This window comes from Hibiscus syriacus, unplaced genomic scaffold (assembly GCF_006381635.1).
Source record: "Hibiscus syriacus cultivar Baekdansim isolate YM2019G1 unplaced genomic scaffold, ASM638163v2 tig00111070_pilon, whole genome shotgun sequence".
Classification (NCBI taxonomy): Eukaryota; Viridiplantae; Streptophyta; class Magnoliopsida; order Malvales; family Malvaceae; genus Hibiscus; species Hibiscus syriacus.
The window spans coordinates 414,013-436,356 of NW_024062971.1; the positions used below are offsets into that span (position 1 = coordinate 414,013).

The 22,344-nt window shown below is 35.0% G+C and overlaps 1 protein-coding gene across 1 annotated transcript; it reads left to right on the forward strand.

The window, feature by feature from the left end:
* The first annotated feature begins 6,815 nt into the window (after positions 1-6,815).
* Positions 6,816-8,896, forward strand: LOC120151898 (mannose-6-phosphate isomerase 1-like). The gene is made up of 3 exons (XM_039164203.1): positions 6,816-7,124; positions 7,645-7,812; positions 8,879-8,896. Exons 1-3 carry the CDS (start codon positions 6,816-6,818, stop codon positions 8,894-8,896), a joined length of 495 nt encoding a protein of 164 aa, XP_039020134.1.
* Positions 8,897-22,344: the final 13,448 nt, after the last annotated feature.

Consider the following 22,344-nt stretch of genomic DNA (forward strand, 5'->3'; position numbering starts at 1 on the left):
CTCTCTATGTAACCTCAAATTTAGAGAATATCATTGCAGTAGCAGATGTTGATGGAAAATCAAACCTATGACACCAAAGGCTTGGCCATATAAGCGAGAAAGAGATGAAGAAACTTCTATCAAAAGGGAAGCTGCCGGATCTAAAGAATTTAGATGTCGGACTATGTGAAGATTGTATCTTTGGCAAACAAAAGAAAGTCAGTTTTGCAAAGATTGACAAGACACCCAAGGCAGAAAAGTTAGAGTTGGTTTATACTGATGTATGGGGACCATCTCCAATTTCATCTCTTGCATGCTCACTATATTATGTCACCTTCATCGATGATTTTACAAGAAAGGTGTGGGTTTATTTTCTGAATAAGAAATTAGAAGTCTTTGATACCTTCAGAAAATGGAAGGCCATGGTGGAAAATGAGACTGGTTTGAAAGTTAAGCGGTTGAGGTCTGATAATGGAGGAGAGTACAGATATAGTATATTCAGATTTCTGCGCAAATAATGGGATCAAGATGGAGACAACAGTTCCCATGACACCGCAACATAATGGCGTAGCAGAACGCATGAACAGAACTCTAAATGAACGTGCCAGAAGCATGAGGATACATGCCGGATTGCCCAAATTGCTATGGGTTGAAGCTATCAACATTGCAGCTTACCTGATCAACCATGGGCCCTCAGTTCCCTTGGATGGTGGAATACCAGAGGAAGCTTGGAGCAAGAAAGAAATAAACTTTTCACAGCTAAGAGTGTTTGGTTATATTTCTTATGTACACATAAACTCTGCTGAAAGAAGTAAACTTGATGCTAAGTCCAACAAATATGTCTTTGTTGTCTATGGCGGTGATGAGTTTGGTTATCGGTTTTGGGACTAAGAAAATCGAAAGATCATCAGAAGCAGAGACGTCATTTTCAATGAGAATATGATGTACAAAGACAGGTCAATCATAGAATCAAGTAGCTCCAATATCGAAGCTGAAACAAAGGAATTTGCTGAGTTTGAGGAGATTTCTGGAAATGATGCTCATATCAGTCCTGAAGCAGTTCAAGAAGAACCAGTCACACCATAATTGAGACGCTCCTCCAGAATTCCTAAACCAACCCAGCATTATTCACCTTCTTTGCACTACTTGTTGCTGACTGACAATGGTGAACCAAAGTGCTATGATGAAGCAATGCAAGTAAAGGATTTAGTCAAATGGGAGTCTTCCATGAAAGATGAGATAGACTCGCTTATGTCAAATCAGACATGGGAATTAGCTGAATTACCACCAGGCAAGAAAGCGCTCCATAACAAGTGGATTTACAGGATCAAAGAAGAGCACGATGGGAGCAAATGCTACAAAGCAAGATTGGTTGTCAAATGTTTTCAGCAAAAAGAAGGTATTTACTACAATGAAATTTTCCCTCCAGTCGTGAAGCTGTCTATAATCAGACTGGTGATGAAAATTGTAGCTGCAGAGAATCTACATCTTGAGCAGTTAGATGTGAAGACAACTTTCCATCATGGTGATTTGGAGGAAGAAATCTATATGAGACAGCCAGAAAGCTTTATAAAGGCAGACAAGAAAAACCTGGAATGCAGGTTGAAGAAGAGCTTGTATGGTTTAAAACAAGCTCCTAGATAGTGGTACAAGAAGTTCGATAGCTTCATGAGTAGCAGTGGTTTTATCAGATACCAAGCAGATCATTTTTGCTATATCAAGAGGTTGAAAACAACTTCATTATTTTATTATTGTATATTGATGACATGCTCATTGCAGGCTCAGACATGCAAGAGATTATACACTTAAAGCAAAAATTGTTGAAGCAGTTTTCTATGAAGGATATGGGCGCTGCAAAGCAGATTCTTGGGATAAAGATTAAGATAGACACAAAGTCGGGGACTTTGATGTTATCACAGGCTGAGTACATCAATAAAGTACTCTCCAGGTTTAATATGCAAGATGCTAAACCAGTAAGTATACCTTTAGATGTTCATTTTAGACTCTCCAAAGAACAGTCACCAAAGACAGAGGAATAACGTGCACACATGGTGAAGGTGTCGTATGCCTCAACAATTGGAAGTCTGATGTATGCCATGGTTTGTACCAGACCAGATATTGCTCATGCAGTGGGAGCTGTTAGCAGGTACATGAATAATCCGGGCAAGGTACACTGGGAAGCAGTCAAATGGATCCTCAAATATCTGCAAGGTACTACAAACAAAGCACTTTGTTTCAAAGGTGGAGATACGATACTGACAGGCTATGTAGATGCTGACTTAGCCAGAAATGTTGACATCAGAAGAAGCAATACAGGGTATGCCTATACTCTAGGAGGAACTGCAGTAAGTTGGGTTTCTCAACTACAGAAGATAGTTGCCATCTCCACAACTGAAGCAGAATATGTCGCCGTTATAGAAGCCAGTAAGGAAATGGTTTGGCTCTAAAGTTTCTTGGAAGAGTTAGGCAAGAAACAAGAAAACAATGTCTTGCATTGCGATAGTCAAAGTGTTATCCATCTAGCAAAGAATCTATCTTTTTATTCCAGGATGAAGCACATACAATTGCGATATCATTTTATCCGGTCTCTTCTGGAAGATGGGATTTTGAAACTTTAAAAGATTAGTGGAGCTCAAAATCCGGCATATATATTGACAAGACCATAAATATTGTTGCATTGATCGAGGTGTGAAGACAAATTAAAATCAATCTTCAAGTGGGAGATTGTTGACAATTGCATAGCATTCTAGATGTCAGCCATCAATTGTTGAAATTTTGCATGGCATTCTAGATGATAGCTAGCAATTGTTGAAATTTTGCATGGCATTCTAGATGGCAGCCGATGGATGTAGGAATTCAAAAATTAGGTAGTTGAATTTTTTGAATTTAACAATGATTAATTACGTTTTAGTCATTGCACTTTAGGGTATTTTCAAAGATTAGTCCCTAAGCTTCAACTATAAATACCCTAGCTCATTTAGCTTCAAAAGTATCCTAAATCATTTCTTTCTCCCATTACTAGAGAGTTTTCTTGTGAGTAGTGAGTGTTTTGTAAACACCTGTAAATTTTCTCTCTTAGTAAAAGATCTGCAGCAGTCCGGAGACGTAGGTATAATTGGCTGAACTTCGTTATCAATTTCGGGTATTATTTTTCCGCTTTTATTTCGCATTCTCACTAATCTGGTTATAGGGAAATTTCTTGTTCTCGTTTATTTACCAACAACGAGATGACCGTGAGATAAGATTATCTCCGAAGAACACACAGAACCTGCGATTGAACCTCTATCATAAGGATTTCCTGCCCAGTTAGCATCAGTGAAAGCAACAATGTTGAAATAATGACTGCAGGTGTAAAACACTAAACCAAAGTCCGACATTCCCTTCAAATAACGCAAAATGCATTTAACTGTTACCTAATGAAATTGGCAAGGACTATGCATATATTGCGCTACTCAGCCCACACAGTAAGCGATATTTGGCCTGGTGTGGCTGAGATAAAGAAGAGCCCCAACCATACTCTAATATGACTGAGCATCAACCAACGGAGACCAGCATCCTAGACCAACTTTGGTGTGACAACCAGCCCCAACCACACTCTAATATGACTGAGCATCAACCAACAGAGACCAGCATCTTGGACCAACTTTGGTGTGACAACCATGAGAGTGAAAACAGGTTTGGAATGGCTCACATTAGTCCGTTCGAGCAACTCTGTGACAAACTTGCGTTGACTAAGAACAAGTTTACCAAGGAATCGCCTCACCTCAAGTCAAAGGAAATAACTAAGCTCTCCTAAGTCATTGAGAGAAAATTTCCAAGTGTAATACCCTAGACTAGTACGAAACACAGTCGACCGATATAGAATATCACACGGAACCACCGAAGTGGCTAACCAACTTTAAACTTATTTTCTTATGCTTTAAAATGACCATAAAATAAATTGCAATATAAAAAAATTCTTTTACTAAGGAGCTCCAAAATAAAACATTTACACTTCAAAAATATTACAAACTAACTTGACTGAATCTACGACTCAACTATATAATAATATTTACATATATATATGCCCAAATAAAAAACGCTGAGACGTACATCTGATCTGTACTGGACTGGTCTGGACCTTGGTCTATCTAATGTTTCCCAACTGCTTGATCTATTAACTTAACCACGGAAACATGCCACACTAACAGCTAAAACATACTAACTGCATCACTGAAAAGCTTAAGCTATCAAGTCTACTAGTTTAAGGTCTACTGTTATATGTTCTACTATTTGTTATGTTCTAGTGGCCCACTCCTTGAGTGCTGGACCTTGCGCCCAAGGTAGTCTGCTTTAAAACTGCTTTAGTGAGTATTCTAGAATACTCACTCTCTATGCTATGGTAGACATCATGATACAGTTAAGGGTTCTGTGTCTCGGAGCTTACACACCCCTTTTTTCTACCCTGGATATATCCCCTGGAATTCTCTGTATCGAAAACCATACCCTTATCTAACCCACCATTTCTTCTAAAGAGTGTTAAGGCCTCAAAAAATATAGTTAGTTAGAAAGACATCAACTCTACCTAAGGATATCCAGACTGAATCTATACGGTCGACTCTGCTATCTTTTCTAAAAGAACTCGGGGGTCCTAGTTGTTTCCCTGAGCATTGAAACAAAGCTATTCTTATTTCACCCTACTTTATTCTCTTTTCTATGTTTGAAATTAACATTAATAAATGTTCTCACTTGTAGTCTTATTTGAGAGAAACTATAAGTTATTGGAAACATCACATACCTCTATACTTTCTATAGACTTAAAGCCCATTTCTCAACCTTGATATCAATACTGGCCTTACAATATTGATACCCTTGCTTTTCTCTACACTTACCCGTGCTTTAAAGCTCAAACCATACCCTTGGTATCGATACTATCCTTACAATGTCAACACGCTCTCTGTAGTATCGATACCCTTCCTAAGGTATCGATACCCATACAACTATTTCATTCATTTTAACCCAACTTTAAACACCTTCTATAACACTTATTCGAGTGTTTTACACCTATTCGATCATATTTATAGTCATACTATGGGTCTAGGGCCTCTCGGCAATGTTCTGACCAAAACATATTGAATATCGATACTAGCCCAAGAGTGTCGATACATTTCCAAAAGTTTCAATACTTTATATAAATATTGATACTTTTAAACATTCTATTCTACCTAGTTTCAAAACTTTTTGGGAATTTAGAAACTATGACCCAAAGTTTTGATACTCTTGAAAGAGTATCGATACTCACTATAAGAAAATTATTGAGTTAATCGATCGATGGAATCGGCCAAGAGGGGGTGAATTGGCAATAAAAGTTTTGGTGGAAGCTTTTGTAGAAAATGAAAATATTTGCACAACAATTTAGAGTGGTTCGACTTTCTCAACCAAAGTTCGACTTTCAAAACCAAAATCTACGTCCACTACCTTAGCTATCCACACTAAGGATTTTCCACAAATTCACAAATTTGTCTTTCTTTTGAGGACAAAGAGTAACCTTACAAATCCCTCAAGAAGTATATACCAAATTCTTGAGAACACTCCTTCCCAAAGAGAACAATACAAATTTTGCAAACTTATATGAAAATCCTCACAAGGCAAAATGTTTGCACAATTGTAGAACAAAAAAAAGAACACTAAAAAATAATACAATTGAGTACAACAAGTGTTATTGAAAGCAAAAATGAATATTGAATGAAAAATGGCTTGAATTGCTCAAACTTGATGTTTTAAATCTCTATCTTTGATTCTCTATTGATTGTCTATGATCAATGGCTTCAGAACTTATATATATACTCCTTGAGATGATTCTACCCGTTGGGAATCATTTGGATGAAGTTTGAGTTGTTGTAATGTGAAAATCCACTTGAAAAAGTATGCTGGGAGTGGGGGGGGTATCGGTACCCCTACCATAGGGTATCGGTACCTCTTAGTGTAAAATTCAAATATTTAGACCATTATAACATGGGGGTATCGGTACCTCCTGAGGGGGGGTATCAGTACCTCTTGGGGGGGTATCGGTACCTCCTGGGGGGTATCGGTATCTCCTTAGGGGTATCGGTACTCTCCGAGTAATCTATTATTTCTCGGAATAAAAACCATTTAGGGGGTATCGGTACCTCTGTGGGGGTATCGATACCCTCAGAGTAAACTGTAATTTTTGGCTTTAAAAAAGGTTCAAAATACTTTGTAATTTGTTTCAAAAAAAAATTAAGTTTGAAACTTAATTTTGCACTTGAGTAAAGGTTGAAATTGACATTTGAAAAGCTTGGAGTAATAATTTTGATATTCGAATAATTTAATCGAATATATAATTTAAAACTTATTAGAAAATCTTAAAATTATTTAACATTTAATTTGTTATATCGAAACATCAAAATGTTTTCAACAAAAATATACTGTTAATGACACATGAACGATGACACACACTAATTTATGACTTGCAAAAAATGTGCGTCATAAAAAAATGTCATGTTTCTTAAAATCTTAACAATTTATGACTTACAATAATGTGTGTCATATTCAATAGTCATAATCCAAAATATTTAGCAAACACATAGAGTACATTTTTCATTGTGTGTCATCTCTAAAGGTCGTCTTTTAATTTCCCCCCATAATTTTCATTTCTCTACTTTTCAGTCTCTTTTTCCAGTCTGTTTCCCTCTCTCCACGTACCCTTTCAAACTTTTTAAATACCAGCAAAAAATGCCCCCTCCCTTTCGCATTACCATTCTCTCGTAGCCCTTTCTCTTCTCATTTTTCTTCAAAATTAGTTTCCTTTGTTTCGTTTGGGGTTCTATTCAGCAATGGTGAAGGCTAATGTCGACAAGGTGAAGCAGCTAAGAGCTTGGGTTCAAAACTATGATTGGGGAAGATGGGGGACCGAGGCACAGGTGGCGAGGCTTTTGGCTTTGAATTCTGGGTCTGAGATTAAGCCTGATAGGCCATATGCTGAGTTTTGGATGGGAAACCATGACTCAGGGCCAAGTTTTATGGCTGATAACAATGGAGAAGGTGGGAATTTGAGTTTAAAAGATTGGATTTTGAAGAATCCAAATGTGCTTGGTCACAAGGTTTTGAAAAAATGGGGGCATGATCTTCTTTTTCTGTTCAAGGTTTGTTCTTTTCTTACACGTATTTTTCTACTTTCTTTATGGAGATTTTTTTTCTCTCATTTCCTTTGATTACTGGGAAATTGAATTTTGATTTTTGTGTGTATGTGTTTGGAATTGGGTTAATGAGTTTTCTTTTCATTTTAATAGTAATGGCCAGAACTTTTTCTTCAGTATTCATGGAAATTGAATTCTCACCATTCATCTAAAATTTCCATTTTTACCATTTTGTGATGTCAATTTTTATTTCCCCCTCTGCTTCTTTTGGTATTTAGAAGTGTAAAATTTTACTTTTTAGGTTGTTTTCATCTCAATTTAAGTTTAGATCAAAGCGATCAAGATAGAAATTAGCTAGGGAACTAGAATGGATCTTCGAGAAGTTAATGGCAAAGAATTAAGTTTGACAGTTAAAAATGGGAACCAACATAACTTTAACTACAATATGAGCATTTTCTTCTTCTGGTAGTTATCTTTTGCAAGTAAAATCCCAACCTGATTTTGTGTTTCATTTGCTTTAATATAGGTACTTTCAGTGGAAAAACCCCTTTCAATACAGGCACATCCGGATAAAGAATTGGCCAAAGAATTGCATAAGTTGAAGCCAAATCTCTGTAAGGATGCTAATCATAAACCTAAGATGGCTTTGGCCATAACAAAATTTAGGGCCCTTTGTGGGTTCATTACTCTTGAGGTAATACATGAATCATGCTCGATTTTTTGTGGTGGAACTTCCCTTTCCTGGTTGTATTCTTCGAGTGAATTACTCTTGTCTTTATGTTTGTAAAAATTCTTGGTAGTCATATTTTGCAACTATATTGGTCATTTATGCTGTCATGTTATGATTATGGAAATGATATCCATGATGAAACTTTGAGTCTAAATCACATCCGAAATCGAGACATAAGGTAATCTATCTTGACTTTCTGTGAATCCACTGTCACCTTTTCTGGTTGGTGTTGTTTTTGCCTAAACCGCCTAGGCATAAATATTATACTTGCTATTTTTAGGTGAAGATTAATGTCACCATGCGAGAACGTTCTCATGTCTATTGATATGAGAGGATTATTAATATTTTTAAACTTATTTTATGTATATATTATGATGCTCCAGGACAGGTACAATCACATTATAGAACTTTGATACCCAGTCTAGCAATTTCATAGAGTTTCTGCATGCTGAGGAATATAATATTTTAATTGTGAAAAAAGATAAATATTCGAGTGTATTGTTTAGCCTTTCTTTTTCCTGTACTGCTTATTTTCTGTTATTTCCAAATAATGTCTGAAATATCTTTAGGATTGTTGCAGGTTGCCAATATTTGTTTTTTATTAGTTGATGGATACTTCTTGTTTGTACTTATCATTTTCTTTGATTTTGACTGAATAAATGTAAACCTAGTGGTTATTTTCTCTAGAATCTATAATGATGAAAACTCTGGAAATAAAGCTTTGAGAAAAAGAGTTTATTTGATGTGCAGAGACCTTATGTTGGATTGGAGGAAATAATAGGAAATAGTGATATTATTCTCATATGTTCACCTTGAGACGAGAAATATGATTTATCCTAGATTATAGAAGTTATAAAAATTCATTAAAAATTTCAGCCTTTCACCTTGTCCAAAGTCAATGAAAGTTCATATAAAATTGATGTGCTTTCTAAAGATCATGTTTTCTTACATTTTGAAAGTGATGAAGCTGCACATTACTGTAATGTTTTGAGTATTGTGGCCTTCTTAATTCACTGCTTATGTGTTTCAGGTCAAGGTTCGTCTCTAATTATATGTGTTAGAATATTAACTGGATACACAGATACGATGTACGATATGTTGACTCAACTCTCAGGTATGCCATATGTGCTGACTAAGGTCGTCTTCTTAAGTTGGGTGGAGCTTTTGTCATAATTATAACTTTTTAGTTCAAAAATTATCACGTTTTAAAAGTAAAAAATGATTTCATGATTTTTATTTTCCATGCAAAATTCTTATTAGTAATAAGTAAAAATATCCTAAACGGTTATTAATTAACAAATTAAGTTTGACTAAGTAGGCAGCCTGAAGCTATGGTACCAAAATTTGATTTCATTGTAAAGAGTACATTCTGTAGCTATTTATGTGGGTCATAGGAAGGTGAGGAAAGTGGTGTGAAAATTGTATATGTACACTAGTCCTTTAGTGATTATTTGCTCAACTGCAACGACCTTGATTTTCTGTAGATATGGACATCAATTATATGCATCTTCTGCATTTTTTTTCAATGTGCAACATTATTGGTTTCTTGCATCCACAAAAAGTACCGTGAGTTGGTGGCTGTACATGCTGCTGTATTAGGTGTTTTTACTGTAATCACTATGAGGGCAGTTGTTGTAACTAAGGGTTGCAGGAAAATAAAGCTATAGTACTATGGGTTTAAACTAGCATTTGCTGGAAGGTAAAGTCAGTGCTACTTACCTAGACATTAGATGCATTTGGTGGAGAGACATAGACTTTGGTTTCAATTCTTCTTTGTGCAGCATAGATAGTACAATTTATGGCTAATCTGAGTAGGGAGCAATAACTAATTTTATGTGAAGTAGGAGTACTATTATTGAATTCATTTAAGGAGATTTGTAACTTTCAATGTTTGTTTATTAACTTATAATAATGGTTATATGTTCTTTCTCAATGTCGTATTTTCTTTATTTTGTGTGTTGGAAAAGGAAGATACCCCGATCACTGAAATAGAACCCGATATTCCTTTTAATATTAATCCATCAGGAATGCAGCCTGTTCCCACTACCACTTATCTATTGGCTTTTCCAAGTATTGTTGCAAGGTAATTGTGCCCTGAAGTGATTTAAAAACTTATTTTGAATCCTCTGTTCTATTCGCATTTTTGGAGCAATATTCTTTTGATGCATTACATATCTTGGGTTTGTTGTTTGTCTTAGCCTACGGACTTACCTTAAAGTTATCTTTTTTTCAATGCCCAAAATGATCTTAACACATTGCATTATTGGCAGTATCCTTGGTTCACCATTTTGGGAGCATGTTAAGGAGATATTGAACCCTGCAACATCTGTTGGAGCAGAACCATGGGTTTACTATTCAATATATGCGCTTTTTTTAATTTTATGTTTAATATCTTTGACATTGTAAGTGCTTTTGAACCTTTGTGATTCTAAGTTTCTGATGATTACCTGCTTATTGTGTGCTATTGCTATCTAAATTTCTTTCATTTTCCTATTTGTATACATTGGACTAATCTTTCAAATCTAATAATAAATCCTTGAATTTGTTTATATGAAGTGTTTGTTTGAAGAATTCTACAATTTTAGCTTCTATTAGTTTATCCACTACTCATTGTTTCTTTTTGTTTGCTGTTTGTGTGTAAACTCCTGTGCAGGCCAACTTACCGAAGGAAATAACATATTACCTGAATAAGATGGGCACCAGGATACCAAATATAAAGCCAGGGAAGGCTACTATTGAATATCTCTCAAAGGTTCAGGCATCAACACGGTTTTAGGGTACATTTCTGTCTGAAAATAATTACAATATGTAGTTGGAAGCTTATGCGCTATATGTTGAACCCGCTTCTCATTTCTTTTGGGATTATTGGCCCTTTTTTTCATTTTAGTACTCTTTGATAGTTATATATTTCACTTTAAATAAGTATAAATTATATACTTATTTCATATCTTTTACTTAGGTTGGCGATGGGAAGGAAGAATACACGGATGATGACATTGATGATATTCGCAAAGAATGGGTATCTTATGTGGAAAACTTTATTATGTCGTGATATTTTGTATCGACATATGATTACAATATTTTCGATAACTTAATGTTAATATATTGTATGCAAATGGATTGTATATATATATATATATAATTTATGACATACAATCACAACACACGAATGTGTGTCATCTTCATTTATGACGGGGGTTTCAATGACACACAATGTAAGTCATAGATGTGTGTCATAAATTTATGACACACAAATGTGTGTCATCTTCATTTATGTCGGGGGCTTTAATGTCGCGCAATGAGCGTCATAAATGTGCGTCGTAAATGTGTCATAAATGCGTGTTATAAATGCGCGTCATATATTTATGACATACAATTGCGTATCATCTGAGATTTATGTCGGTGGCTTCAATGACGCGCATTTGTATGTCATCTGTACCCATAGATGATGCGCAATGAGAGTCATTAAAGGGGGTTTTTTTTTCTAGTAGTGACTCTTGCTAGAAACTCACGAATCTGCCCAAAACGAAGAACAAGTATCGATAATATCCCTTCAGTATCGATACTCTACATGCAGAAGTTTTAAAGCAAGTACTAAAAATTCTATTTTTCAATCCCAAAGACCCTAGTGAAGTCCCAAATATTCTTTAAAGTCTTATATGATTACAAGGAGCATAAATAAGGCTTTATACCATGCTTATAACATCAAAAGAACAATCTACCATGAAAATTTCTAAACATGCTTTAAACTTAACTTTCTAACACAACTTAACTTTTCATGATCTACACTTTGTATGAGAAAGCTATAAGTGTTTTACCTTACTGCCTTGGCTGTTAAAACACTTCTTGAATCAACTAGGATTCACCCTACCTTCAAGAAAAATCCATTTTGAAAACTAATTCTAAAACTTATAAAATGGAGCTTAAAACAAAGCTTGAATGATGTAGAGAAACATTCTTACCTTGGTTACAACAAACTAAGCTTGAATACTTAAAACTTTACACTTAAAAACAGATGAAGAAAAGAGAAAACGAAGAAGCATAAGAAGAAGAAGAAGAAGAAGAAGAAGAAGAAGAAGAAGAAGAAGAAGAGATGAGTTTTTGGTGAGAAAATGGTAGGGTGATTCACGTATAAGATATAAAAAGGGGAGGGTTTTCATTTTTTAGTTTTAACTATGGGCAAACTATATTACTAGTCCCCCAACTTTTAAATCATAAAACTCTTATCACTTAACCACAATTACCTTGGGCCTCAACTCAAGCCCACTAACACTAAACTTGGTCCAACTAATTTATAAAGTCTTTTGGGCTCAACTTTGGGTCTCAGGTTGACCCGAACTACTAACACGAGATTCGAGATGGTACAACTATCCCCTTATAATAAGAAATTTCATCCCCAAAATTTCAATAAGGCATCTACTGTCAATATCAATTGTTAAAACTTTTATTCTAAGGGTTGAATTCTAGGTAAACTATAACGATTACTATAATAGGAATAGGGTAAGGTTACCAGAGATCTCATCAACTGCATCATCATCTTCACTAGCTATGATCGTAAACTGACGAGATACAACTCTAGGCTCCCTACTAGCTCCGGGCTAAACGACACCTCTACCAGTCTGACCAGAAGAACTCCCTCCTCTCTGAAACCCTTTGCCTCTCTGAACTGACGGAGCTGACTATTGGGTCAACGCTAGTGTTGCATTCTGAGCCTCTGAGCAATCTCGGAGAAAATGATCCAGAGACTCACAACGGTAACAACCTCTGGACCCAAATTTTCAAGCTCCTGAGTGTCTTCTTCTATAGATAAAACAAATAGAAGGAGCTATCAATGACTCTCCAACACTAGCTACTGGTTCGGTAAACAATGGTATCTTACGTTGACTGTTCCTACTCTCTCCTCTACTCGCATTCTGAGTTGGTTGGCTAAACTGACCTATTGGGGCTCTCTCTGACTCTTGAGATCCTTTTGACCTCTTGGATATCTAGGATAGTTCTGTTGACTCGACAACCTCTCTACCCTAACTTGAAGTGACACCTTCTTCTATTGCTCTCCTCATTACAACTCTCTCTACAGCTTTTTCCTGACGAACTAAATAAGCAAAAACTCTCGGTGGATTAGTTGTTAAATGAGTGAGGATGTCTAGTTGGAGACCTTCTGTGAACTTTCTACAGTGCTGATACTCTCAGGAAACCAACTTTGGGGCATATCTACTCAGTCAGAGAAATTCTACTTCATACTCGAACACTGATCTATTCCCTTGAACCAACTTAGCAAACTAATCTCTCATCGCATCCATATGGGCCTCCCCAACATACTTCTGACAGAACTCCTCTAAAAACTAATCCCAAGTAGGTCGTTCGAGCTCTAGCGAAATCTCTATTGTCTCCCACCAATCTATCACGTCGCCTTTCAGCAGGGATATAAAGCACTCTAGCATACCCTCTAGAGTGGGATGCAGCTGACAAAGAATCCTAAGGGTTTCTCTTAACCACTGGTTGGCTACTATGGGATCAGCATCCCCTAATCTAAAGAACTCAGTGGTCTGGTACCTCTGGAGCCTCTCTACTGGGGTCTCTTAAGGTGCTACTACTGTAGTTACTGACTAGGCTAGCTGAATAGACATCTTAGGGAGGACTCTAGCTATAAGCTCCAAGGTGGAAGTCATATTTCTAAAGAAGTTTGTCTCATCTGCCCCTGCACCATCGGGCTCCATAAACTCTATGTCTGGGACGAACTCATCTCCTAGATCACCTGCTAAAGAAGCTCTACTCTCATCTCTACCCCCTCTACAACAATCTAGGATGCTATATATATATAAAATTTTGAAATTAAGAGGAAACGAGGAATTACTACTACTATTATAGATATAGAAGTACGACTTAACTTTGTAGGGCATGTATACTCATAAACTCTTTTACTGACACTGACATACGGGCCCTAGAAACGTTAAACTTGACGCTCTGATACCATTAAATGTAATACCCTAGACCATTACAATGCACATTCGATTGATATAGGAAGCCACACAGAACCACCGAAGTGGTTAACCAACTTTAAACTTATTTTCTGATACTTTAAAACAATCATAAAATAAACTGCAATTTAAAAAATTCTTTTACCAAGGAGATTCAAATTAAAATATTTATACTTCAAAAATATTACAGACCAAATTGATTGAATCTATGACTCAATTGAACAATAATGTTTACATATATGCATGCCCAAATAAAAACACTGAGATGTACATTTGATCTACACTAGACTGGTATGTACCTTGGTCTATATATTACTTCCAAACTGCTTGATCTACTAACCTGCCCATGGAAACATCCGTAGGCTGAGCTAACTAGCTCAGCGGCACACTAATGGCTAAAACATACTAAATGCATCACTGAAAAGTTCGAGCTATCAAGTCTACTAGTATAAGATCTACTGTTATCTGTTATACTATCTGTTATTTTTTACTATTCAAGTCCTTGAGTGTTGGACCTTGCGCCCAAGCTAGTCTTCTTTAAAACTGCTTTAGTGAGTATTCTAGAATACTCACTATATAAGCTATGGTATACATCATGGTACGACTGAGGGTTCTGCATCTTGGAGTTCACACACCCCTCTAGTCTACCCTGGATATGAAATTCTCTACATCGAAAATCATACCCTTGACTAACCCACCCTTTCTTCTAAATAGTGTTAAGGCCTCAGTAAACATAGTTAGTTAGAAGGCCTCGGCCTTAGCTAAGGATATCCAGACTGAATCTATATTGTCGACTCTGCTATCTTTTCTAAAGGAACTCAAGTGTCCTGTTCGTTTTCCCAAGCATTCAACAAAGCTATTCTTATTTCACCCTACTTTATTCTCGTTTCTACATTTGAAATTAACATTGATAAATGTTCTCACTTGTAGTCTTATTTGAGAGGAATTATAAGCTTTTGGAAACCTTACTTACCTTTATACTTTCTCTATACTTAAAGCCCATTTCTCAACCTTGGTATCAATATTGGCCTTACAATATCGATACCCTCACTTGCATCTACACTTACTCGTGCTTTAAAGCTCAAACCATGCCATTGGTATCGATACTGGTCTTACAGTTTCAATACCCTCTCTGCAGTATTGATACCCTTCCTAAGGTATTGATACCCTTACAACTATTTCATCTATTTTAACCTAACTTTAAACACCTTCTATAGCACTTATTCTAGTGTTTTACACCTATTTTATCTCATTTATGGTCATACTATAGGTCTATGGCTCTCTCAGCAACGTTTTGGCCAAAACAGACGAAAAGTATCGATACTAGCCCAAGAGTATCGATATTTCTGCAAAAATTTAGATACTTTATATAAGTACCAATACTTTTAAACATTTTGTTCTGCCTAGTTTCGAAACTTTCTGGGAGTTTCGAAACTATGACCCAAAGTTTCAATACTCTTGCCCAGAAACTCACGAATCTGCCCAAAATGAAGAACAAGTATCGATATTATCCTTATAGTATTTTAACTCTATCTGCAGAAGTCATAAAGCAATTACTAAAAACTCTATTTTCAACCCCAAAGACCCTAGTGATGTCACCAAACATTCTTTAAAGTCTTGTGTGATTACAAGGAGCATAAATAAGGTTTTATACCATGTTTATAACATCAAAAGAATAATCTACCATGGAAATTGCTAAACATGCTTTAAACTTAACTTTATAACACATCTTAACTTTCCATGATCTACACGTGGTATGAGAAAGCTATAAGTGTGTTACCTTACTGCCTTGGCTACTAAAACACTTCTTGAATCAACTAGGATTTACCCTACCTTCAAGAAAAACCCATTTTGAAAACTAATTCTAAAACTTATAAAATAAAGCTTAAAACAAAGCTTGAAGGATGGAGAGAAACATTCTTACCTTGGCTGCAACAAACTAAGCTTGAATCCTTAAAACTTTGCACTTAAGAAATGATGAAGAAAAAAGAAAAAGATGAAGAAGAATAGATGAATGTTTGGTGAGAAAATGGTGAGGTGATTTACGTATAAGATATAAAAGGATAAGGGTTTCATCTTTTAGTTTTAGCTATGGGCAAACTACATTATTAGTCCCCTAACTTCTAAATTATAAAACTCTTATCACTTAACCATAATTCCCTTGGCTTCAAGTCAAACCCACTAACACTAAACTTGGTCCAACTAATTATAAAGTTTTTTGGGTTCAACTTTAGGTCTCGGGTTGACCCGAAACTACTAACTTGGGATTCAGGATGTTACACCAAGGGCTTGAACCACCCGATCGATAGCTTGACTGGACTGGCCGGTGACATTGATATCATCGACGTAAATCAGAATATATTTCAGTCTATCATCATTGTTTTGAATGAACATGGATGCATCAACATATGAGTTTTTGAACCTCACACCTAGAAGAAACTAATGCAGTTTGGAGTACCACATGCGTGGTGCTTGGCGAAGACCATACAACGCTTTGTGAAGACGACAAATAAGAGAAGAACCATCAGCTGCTTTCTATTCAAAACCAGGAGGTTGGTGAATGAAAACCTCATCGCGCAACCCTACGTTCAAGAATGCATTATTAATATCGATTTACCGAAGTGGACATGCATTGGAGACATCCAGGGAAAGCAAAAAGTTCACAATGGTTTCTTTGAAAACGGGGCTAAATTTATCATTAAAATTAGGACCAGGTATCCGCGAGAAGCCCTTGGCCACTAAACGGGCTTTATACCGAGCCATCGTGCCATCAACGTTGAGTTTTATCTTAAAGAGCCACTTATAGCCAACGACTGTAAGGCCAAAAGGAAAAGACTCCAGCGACCACGTATTATTCTCAACAAGAGCACGATACTCATCCAAAATAGTAGCCTTCCACTGAGGAAATTTTAGAGCTTGATCAACGGAATTGGGAATCTCAAGTTCAACTTCACTATGCATACCGACAGTAAAAGCTTTCGGATTAGAAATGCCATGTTTACTCTTAGTGAGCATCAGACGTTGATTTATAATTGACACTGGTACTGAGGGCGAAGCATGATCAAAGAAAATCGATCTAAAGGGAACACTTGCTATTGACCCTTCATGGGGTGCCATTTCAGGCAAAGACACGTGAACCAAAGACTAATGAACCAGAGACGTGTCTGTGGTGAATTGTTCAGTTGACACAGAGGAGGAACCATGAGTATCACCCAATCGAAGAGAACCGACTGCTTGAACATTATTCCCATATAACCTAGCAGAACCAGGTATAACAACTAGATCAGAAGACCTAATATCAGGGCCACCAATAGGAAGAACTGAAGTAGGAGAGGCCTATTCAAATTGGAAAACCCGTTCATAAAAAATGACATGATGAGAAATAAAGACTACCATTCAAAGCCATGTATTTATACCCACGATGTTGTATGCTATAGCCCCAAAAAAATGCATGGTTGAGAGCAAAAATCAAACTTAATCTCATTAAACGGACGAAGATGCGGGAAACACCTGCACCCAAAGACTTGCAGTTGTGACAACACAGGCTTGGCACCATAGAGCTGTTCAAATGGAGACATTTCCTTCAATACTCGTGTAGGAAGCCTGTTGATCAGATGAACTGTTGTTTCAACAGCATAAGACCATAATTGCATTGGCAACAAAGCACGAGCTAGCAAGGTTAAGGAAACCTTAATAACATGGCGATACTTACGTCCGACGACCCCATTTTGTTGAGATGTATGAGGGAAAGTTACACGGTGATGAACACCGGCCTGTGACAACTACAAAGAGATACTACGATACTCAATGTCCCAGTTTGTAATGCTTTAATCTCTTTGGCAAACTAAGTTCAAACTATACGTTGAAAGAGTACAACACAGTACCAGTCTTCTCATCACGAACAAGACAATTCCGAGCATGAAACTCAAGATAGACCTGATTACCCTTAGCAAGCTTCGAGACCGAGACAAGATTCTTAGCCATTTTAGGAATAAGTAATAAATTGTTAAGATTTAAAAGACGAGAGCCAGTAGGCAATAAAGACTGACCAACTTTTGATATTGACAACCCCTTACCGTCACCAAGAGTAATCTTACTAGCCCCATGATAATAGATTCCATCATCGAAATCATAGGCTTCAATAGCAACATGAAGTATTGCGCCTGAGTCAACGAACCACTGTCTAGAGTCATCTTTTGCACCCTGAGATCCAGGTCTAGACCCGATAGTAGCACACGCAGTAGCAACCCGTTTATTCCCTTGAAGAACACAGGCACAACTAGAAGCGAAAACGTTAGAGATATATGAACAAACATGAGCTGAATGAGTCATCCACAACCTTGGAGTGAACAATGTTGGCACCAATAGACAATCCATCAAATTGCTCGAAACTTTTTTATTGGATCTCGGCATCAAGAAGTATGGACACAACACCTTCCAAGGAGGCAGACTCATGACTGGTGGTTATGACCATGACAAATGGGCATTATTCAACCGATAGCCCATTCAAGATCGACACAATATGCTCACACTTGGAAATAGGGCTGCCACACGACGCCAATGCATCACAAACTTTCCTGACATGAGAAACATACGCATTGAGTGTGACATGAACTGCAAAAGGTGGAGTCTGACATAGGTTTGAGGGTTGAAATGAAGGTTTTCAAAGTTTTATATTTATTTTAAAAAAATCATTTTTAAGACATATAATTTTAATTTTTTAATTTTAATTAAAAAATGTAAATTTATCAGAGTGACGTGTGTCACTTAACGGGGAAATTAACATCGTTGATGACCTGGGCACCTAAATGAATAAAGTTTATAACATTATGCATCTGGATGAGTCAGAAAATAGTTTAAACACCTATTTGAAAAAACGTATAATTTGGACACTTATTTTAATATTAAGCCTTTTTTTTTTTGCTGGAAATTTGATATTGCTCAAGGGATTAGTTCCACCCAAAGAGCCATAATTGCTGATAACATTTGCACGGAACGCATTGGCTTTGTCTCACCTAATCCGTGGGAAATTTAAGCACCAAAAGATCCTTTGGCTTGGAAAACTTGGACTACCAAAATTAAAAAGGAAATTGACAGCCATGGGTGAGTTTTGCTTATCGTGAGCACCATTCTGGCTATCTCATAAGATATTTGTTACATGAACAAAATAAAATATAGATATTTGTTACTATATTAGGTCAAAAGGGACAAAAATCGACTAGCTCTATGCAAATTAAATGTAAAACCCAATGTGTGCTCATCTGTGATGGCAAATTTCAGTTATTTCATTTAAAAGACTAGTTGAACACTAGTTAATCCATAATCCATCTATTTCTGAATTTGAGGTAATTGTACTCTCAAGTATACAATCAAAGTAATCTTCAATCGACAAAAAGGTTAGTATTGTTGACAGTTGATAAGTAAGATAATGGTTTGTTGAGGTTTCATGGGCTGATAATGGTGATAGATTGGTTGGTCGATCGTAGTTCATCTTTCTTAGCTTGGGAGAATGGTCGTGTTCTGGTAACAGAGATCGAAGATAAGATTTTCATAGGAAGAAAATTTGAGATAAGACTAAAGAGAGGATCTGCTGATCCTTTCTCATAAAGAAAGTCTTGTTATATACTTGATATTAACTATTACAATGATTACCAACAACCAGTTAGTCTAGTGGGATGAGACAATAGGTCCCTTAAGAAAGGTCAGGGGTTAGAATCCTGACATTTGCGAATGGAGCAAACTGGGTTGGCATGATCGCCCTCGCCTCTGCAATATCCGATCTAGATTAGTCGGTCAATAGATCGGATACCAGTGATTAATTAAAAAAAACTATTACGATGATTAACAATAGTTGAAAATGTGACATAATCGAAGATATACTTTAAATCGTATTAGTGGTTAAAGGAATCGTTGTTGTTCCTAGAGGTCACGAGATTGAACACCAACGACCGCAACAGGGTGATTGAGCGTTCATTCTCAAATGATTGAGAATATTAATTTAAAATGGATACTACTTTTTAATCACTTTAACTTAATAAAAAAAATTACCTTTGAAACAAAGAAACTTCAAGTCATTCACTTTGTAATCATCTCAAAGTATCAAGTTTCCCCATTTGAATAAACATAAGAAATATAAGACATGAGGTTCTTTCTACATAAAAGAATACTCTTCCAAAAGTATTTATAGATTTAATATTCTCTTCTAATTAATTATTAAAACAATATACTTTTGTTGACAACCAGACATGTCATATAGGTAAAAATACAATTTATCATTAAATTTTTAATTGTTTGTAACCGTAGGATAATAAAGGTATTAAAGTCAATAACTTTTATTATTTCAAGCTACTTAGATTGATTATCATTAAATTAACAAAGGTGGGTGGTTTAATCCATTTGATTAACAATTGAAATTTAATTAATTAAACAAATATGTGTTTCAATAAGAAGTGAGTAAAAATGTTAGGTTGCGCTACTCAAATGATCCTCCGATTATATGATGTTGTTTTGTTGTGTTCCTGACTATTATAAATTACAAAATGATCATTTGATTATAAGGAATTACTTTGTTGAGTCTCCCGATTATGAAAAGTTATAAAATGATCACATACTATTCATATGTTACAAATTTGTTATTTTTGTTAAAAAAATTGACTGCATTCTGAGCTGGACGTTAACCTGCTGGCTGTGATATGATAAAATATTATCACAAATTCTCAAATAACTATCTTATCTCAGTTAACATGTTAATGTCCAATTAGGTTGTCATCAATTTTTTAATAAAAAGGATGACTTTGGAACATATAAATAGTCGAATAAATGTTTTGTAACTTTTAATAGTAAAGTGACTCAACAAAGCAATGACCTATCACCTGAGAATCATGTATGACTTTTAATAATTGAGGCACTCAACAAAGTAGCATCATATATTTAATGGATCATTTATTTACTTTACCAAAAAATTTAAAACCGATGGATTTTAATTCAACCCGATTTTTATTAAAAACTGATTAATTTTTTCGTAGCTTGGATTTTTTTTGTGGTACAAAGCGACCCATCGAAAATCAAATTCGTTTTCGCTTAACTTTTATTATTTCCTTAGAAAAATTCATTTCTTTTCTTTCTTTCTTTTATTTCTTCTTTGTATGGAATTTTGGGGCTTTGACGCTATATATATATTAGGAATTTTAGTTTTATATTATTAGAATATATTATTTAATTATTAAAAATATAAAATTATTATAATCTATATTATTTTAATTATTTTAAAACATTAATATATTCATATTCGAGTTAGGGTTTTATCTAAAAGTCGAGACTGGTTCAGAATGGAAAAAAACCTAAAATTCATTGGAGTTGAGTAGAGACAAATAGAAGATACATATTTTTGGGTCGGGGTTGGGGCGACAAAAAAATCGACCCGCCCCACCCCTTGCCCATCACTAATAGTTTGAAGATATAATGAAAATTTTAAGAGCTTAATTAAATTAAAAAAATGAGACAACTAATGGAAAATTTACAAAAAGTTAAATTAAAATTTTAAAAATAATTTAAAAGTATAATGTAATTTTTTCAAACTTTTAGGGTTCTACTAACTTTTATTATTATCATCCCCTTCATATTGCTACATGTACAATTATACATTAAACCACATGATGTCAGTGTATTGATTTTATATAGGATTTATGTTTTTAAGAACTTTAACACACGTAACAAAATATATTTATTTAATTAAATATTTTTAAAAATATATATATTTGTTTGCTTCTAGAGAGATTTCGTCAATTGTTTAATTACGCATGTTATGCATGGTGGTTAGATTTATATATTGGATAGTTTTGGTTATTAAATTAATTTAATATTTTTCATATTAAATTTATTATTTTTATAATTCTAAATTAAATTAATTATTTTTCATATTTATATTTCTAAAAATTAATATAAAATTATAAGTATAAAATATTGAATTTAATTTAAATATATAAAAATAATAAATTTATTTTAAATTTTAAACCTTGTATAAATACGATTTATAATAAATATAATCATATAATTATAAAAATCTTATATTTATTTAATTGATTAGGTGATCTTATATTTTATAATTGGTATAGGTTCGAATCCTCATTCGAATGATTTTATTTCTTTAGTTTTCTATCATTGACAATATTATAAAATAAGTAGAGTTTGTTGCAATACTTAATTAAATGAAACATTTGGTCTAGCTTGGGAATACTTTGTCTAGCGAAGTGACATTAGTTCAAACCTCCCTAAATGTGCACTTATCTTTATTTTTTTTATAAATTTTAATTTATTTAATCAAATGGTGACACGTATAATCTCATGACAGGATGATTAATTTATTAAATAAAATTAAAATTAGGACCAAAATGATTGAATGAACAAATATTAAGAATTAAATATATAATTATATCAATTTTGTTAACTACCACGTAATCACTTACAAAGAGTAAGAGCTTGAGCATCTATATGTAAAAGATATTCCAACAATCATAAT

Excerpts from the sequence above, each read along its gene's own strand:
- LOC120151898 (XM_039164203.1), top strand. The coding sequence starts at position 6,816 with ATGGTGAAGGCTAATGTCGACAAGGTGAAGCAGCTAAGAGCTTGGGTT. Across the intron at positions 7,125-7,644 it reads ATCTTCTTTTTCTGTTCAAG|GTACTTTCAGTGGAAAAACC; the intron begins GTTTGTTCTTTT and ends GCTTTAATATAG.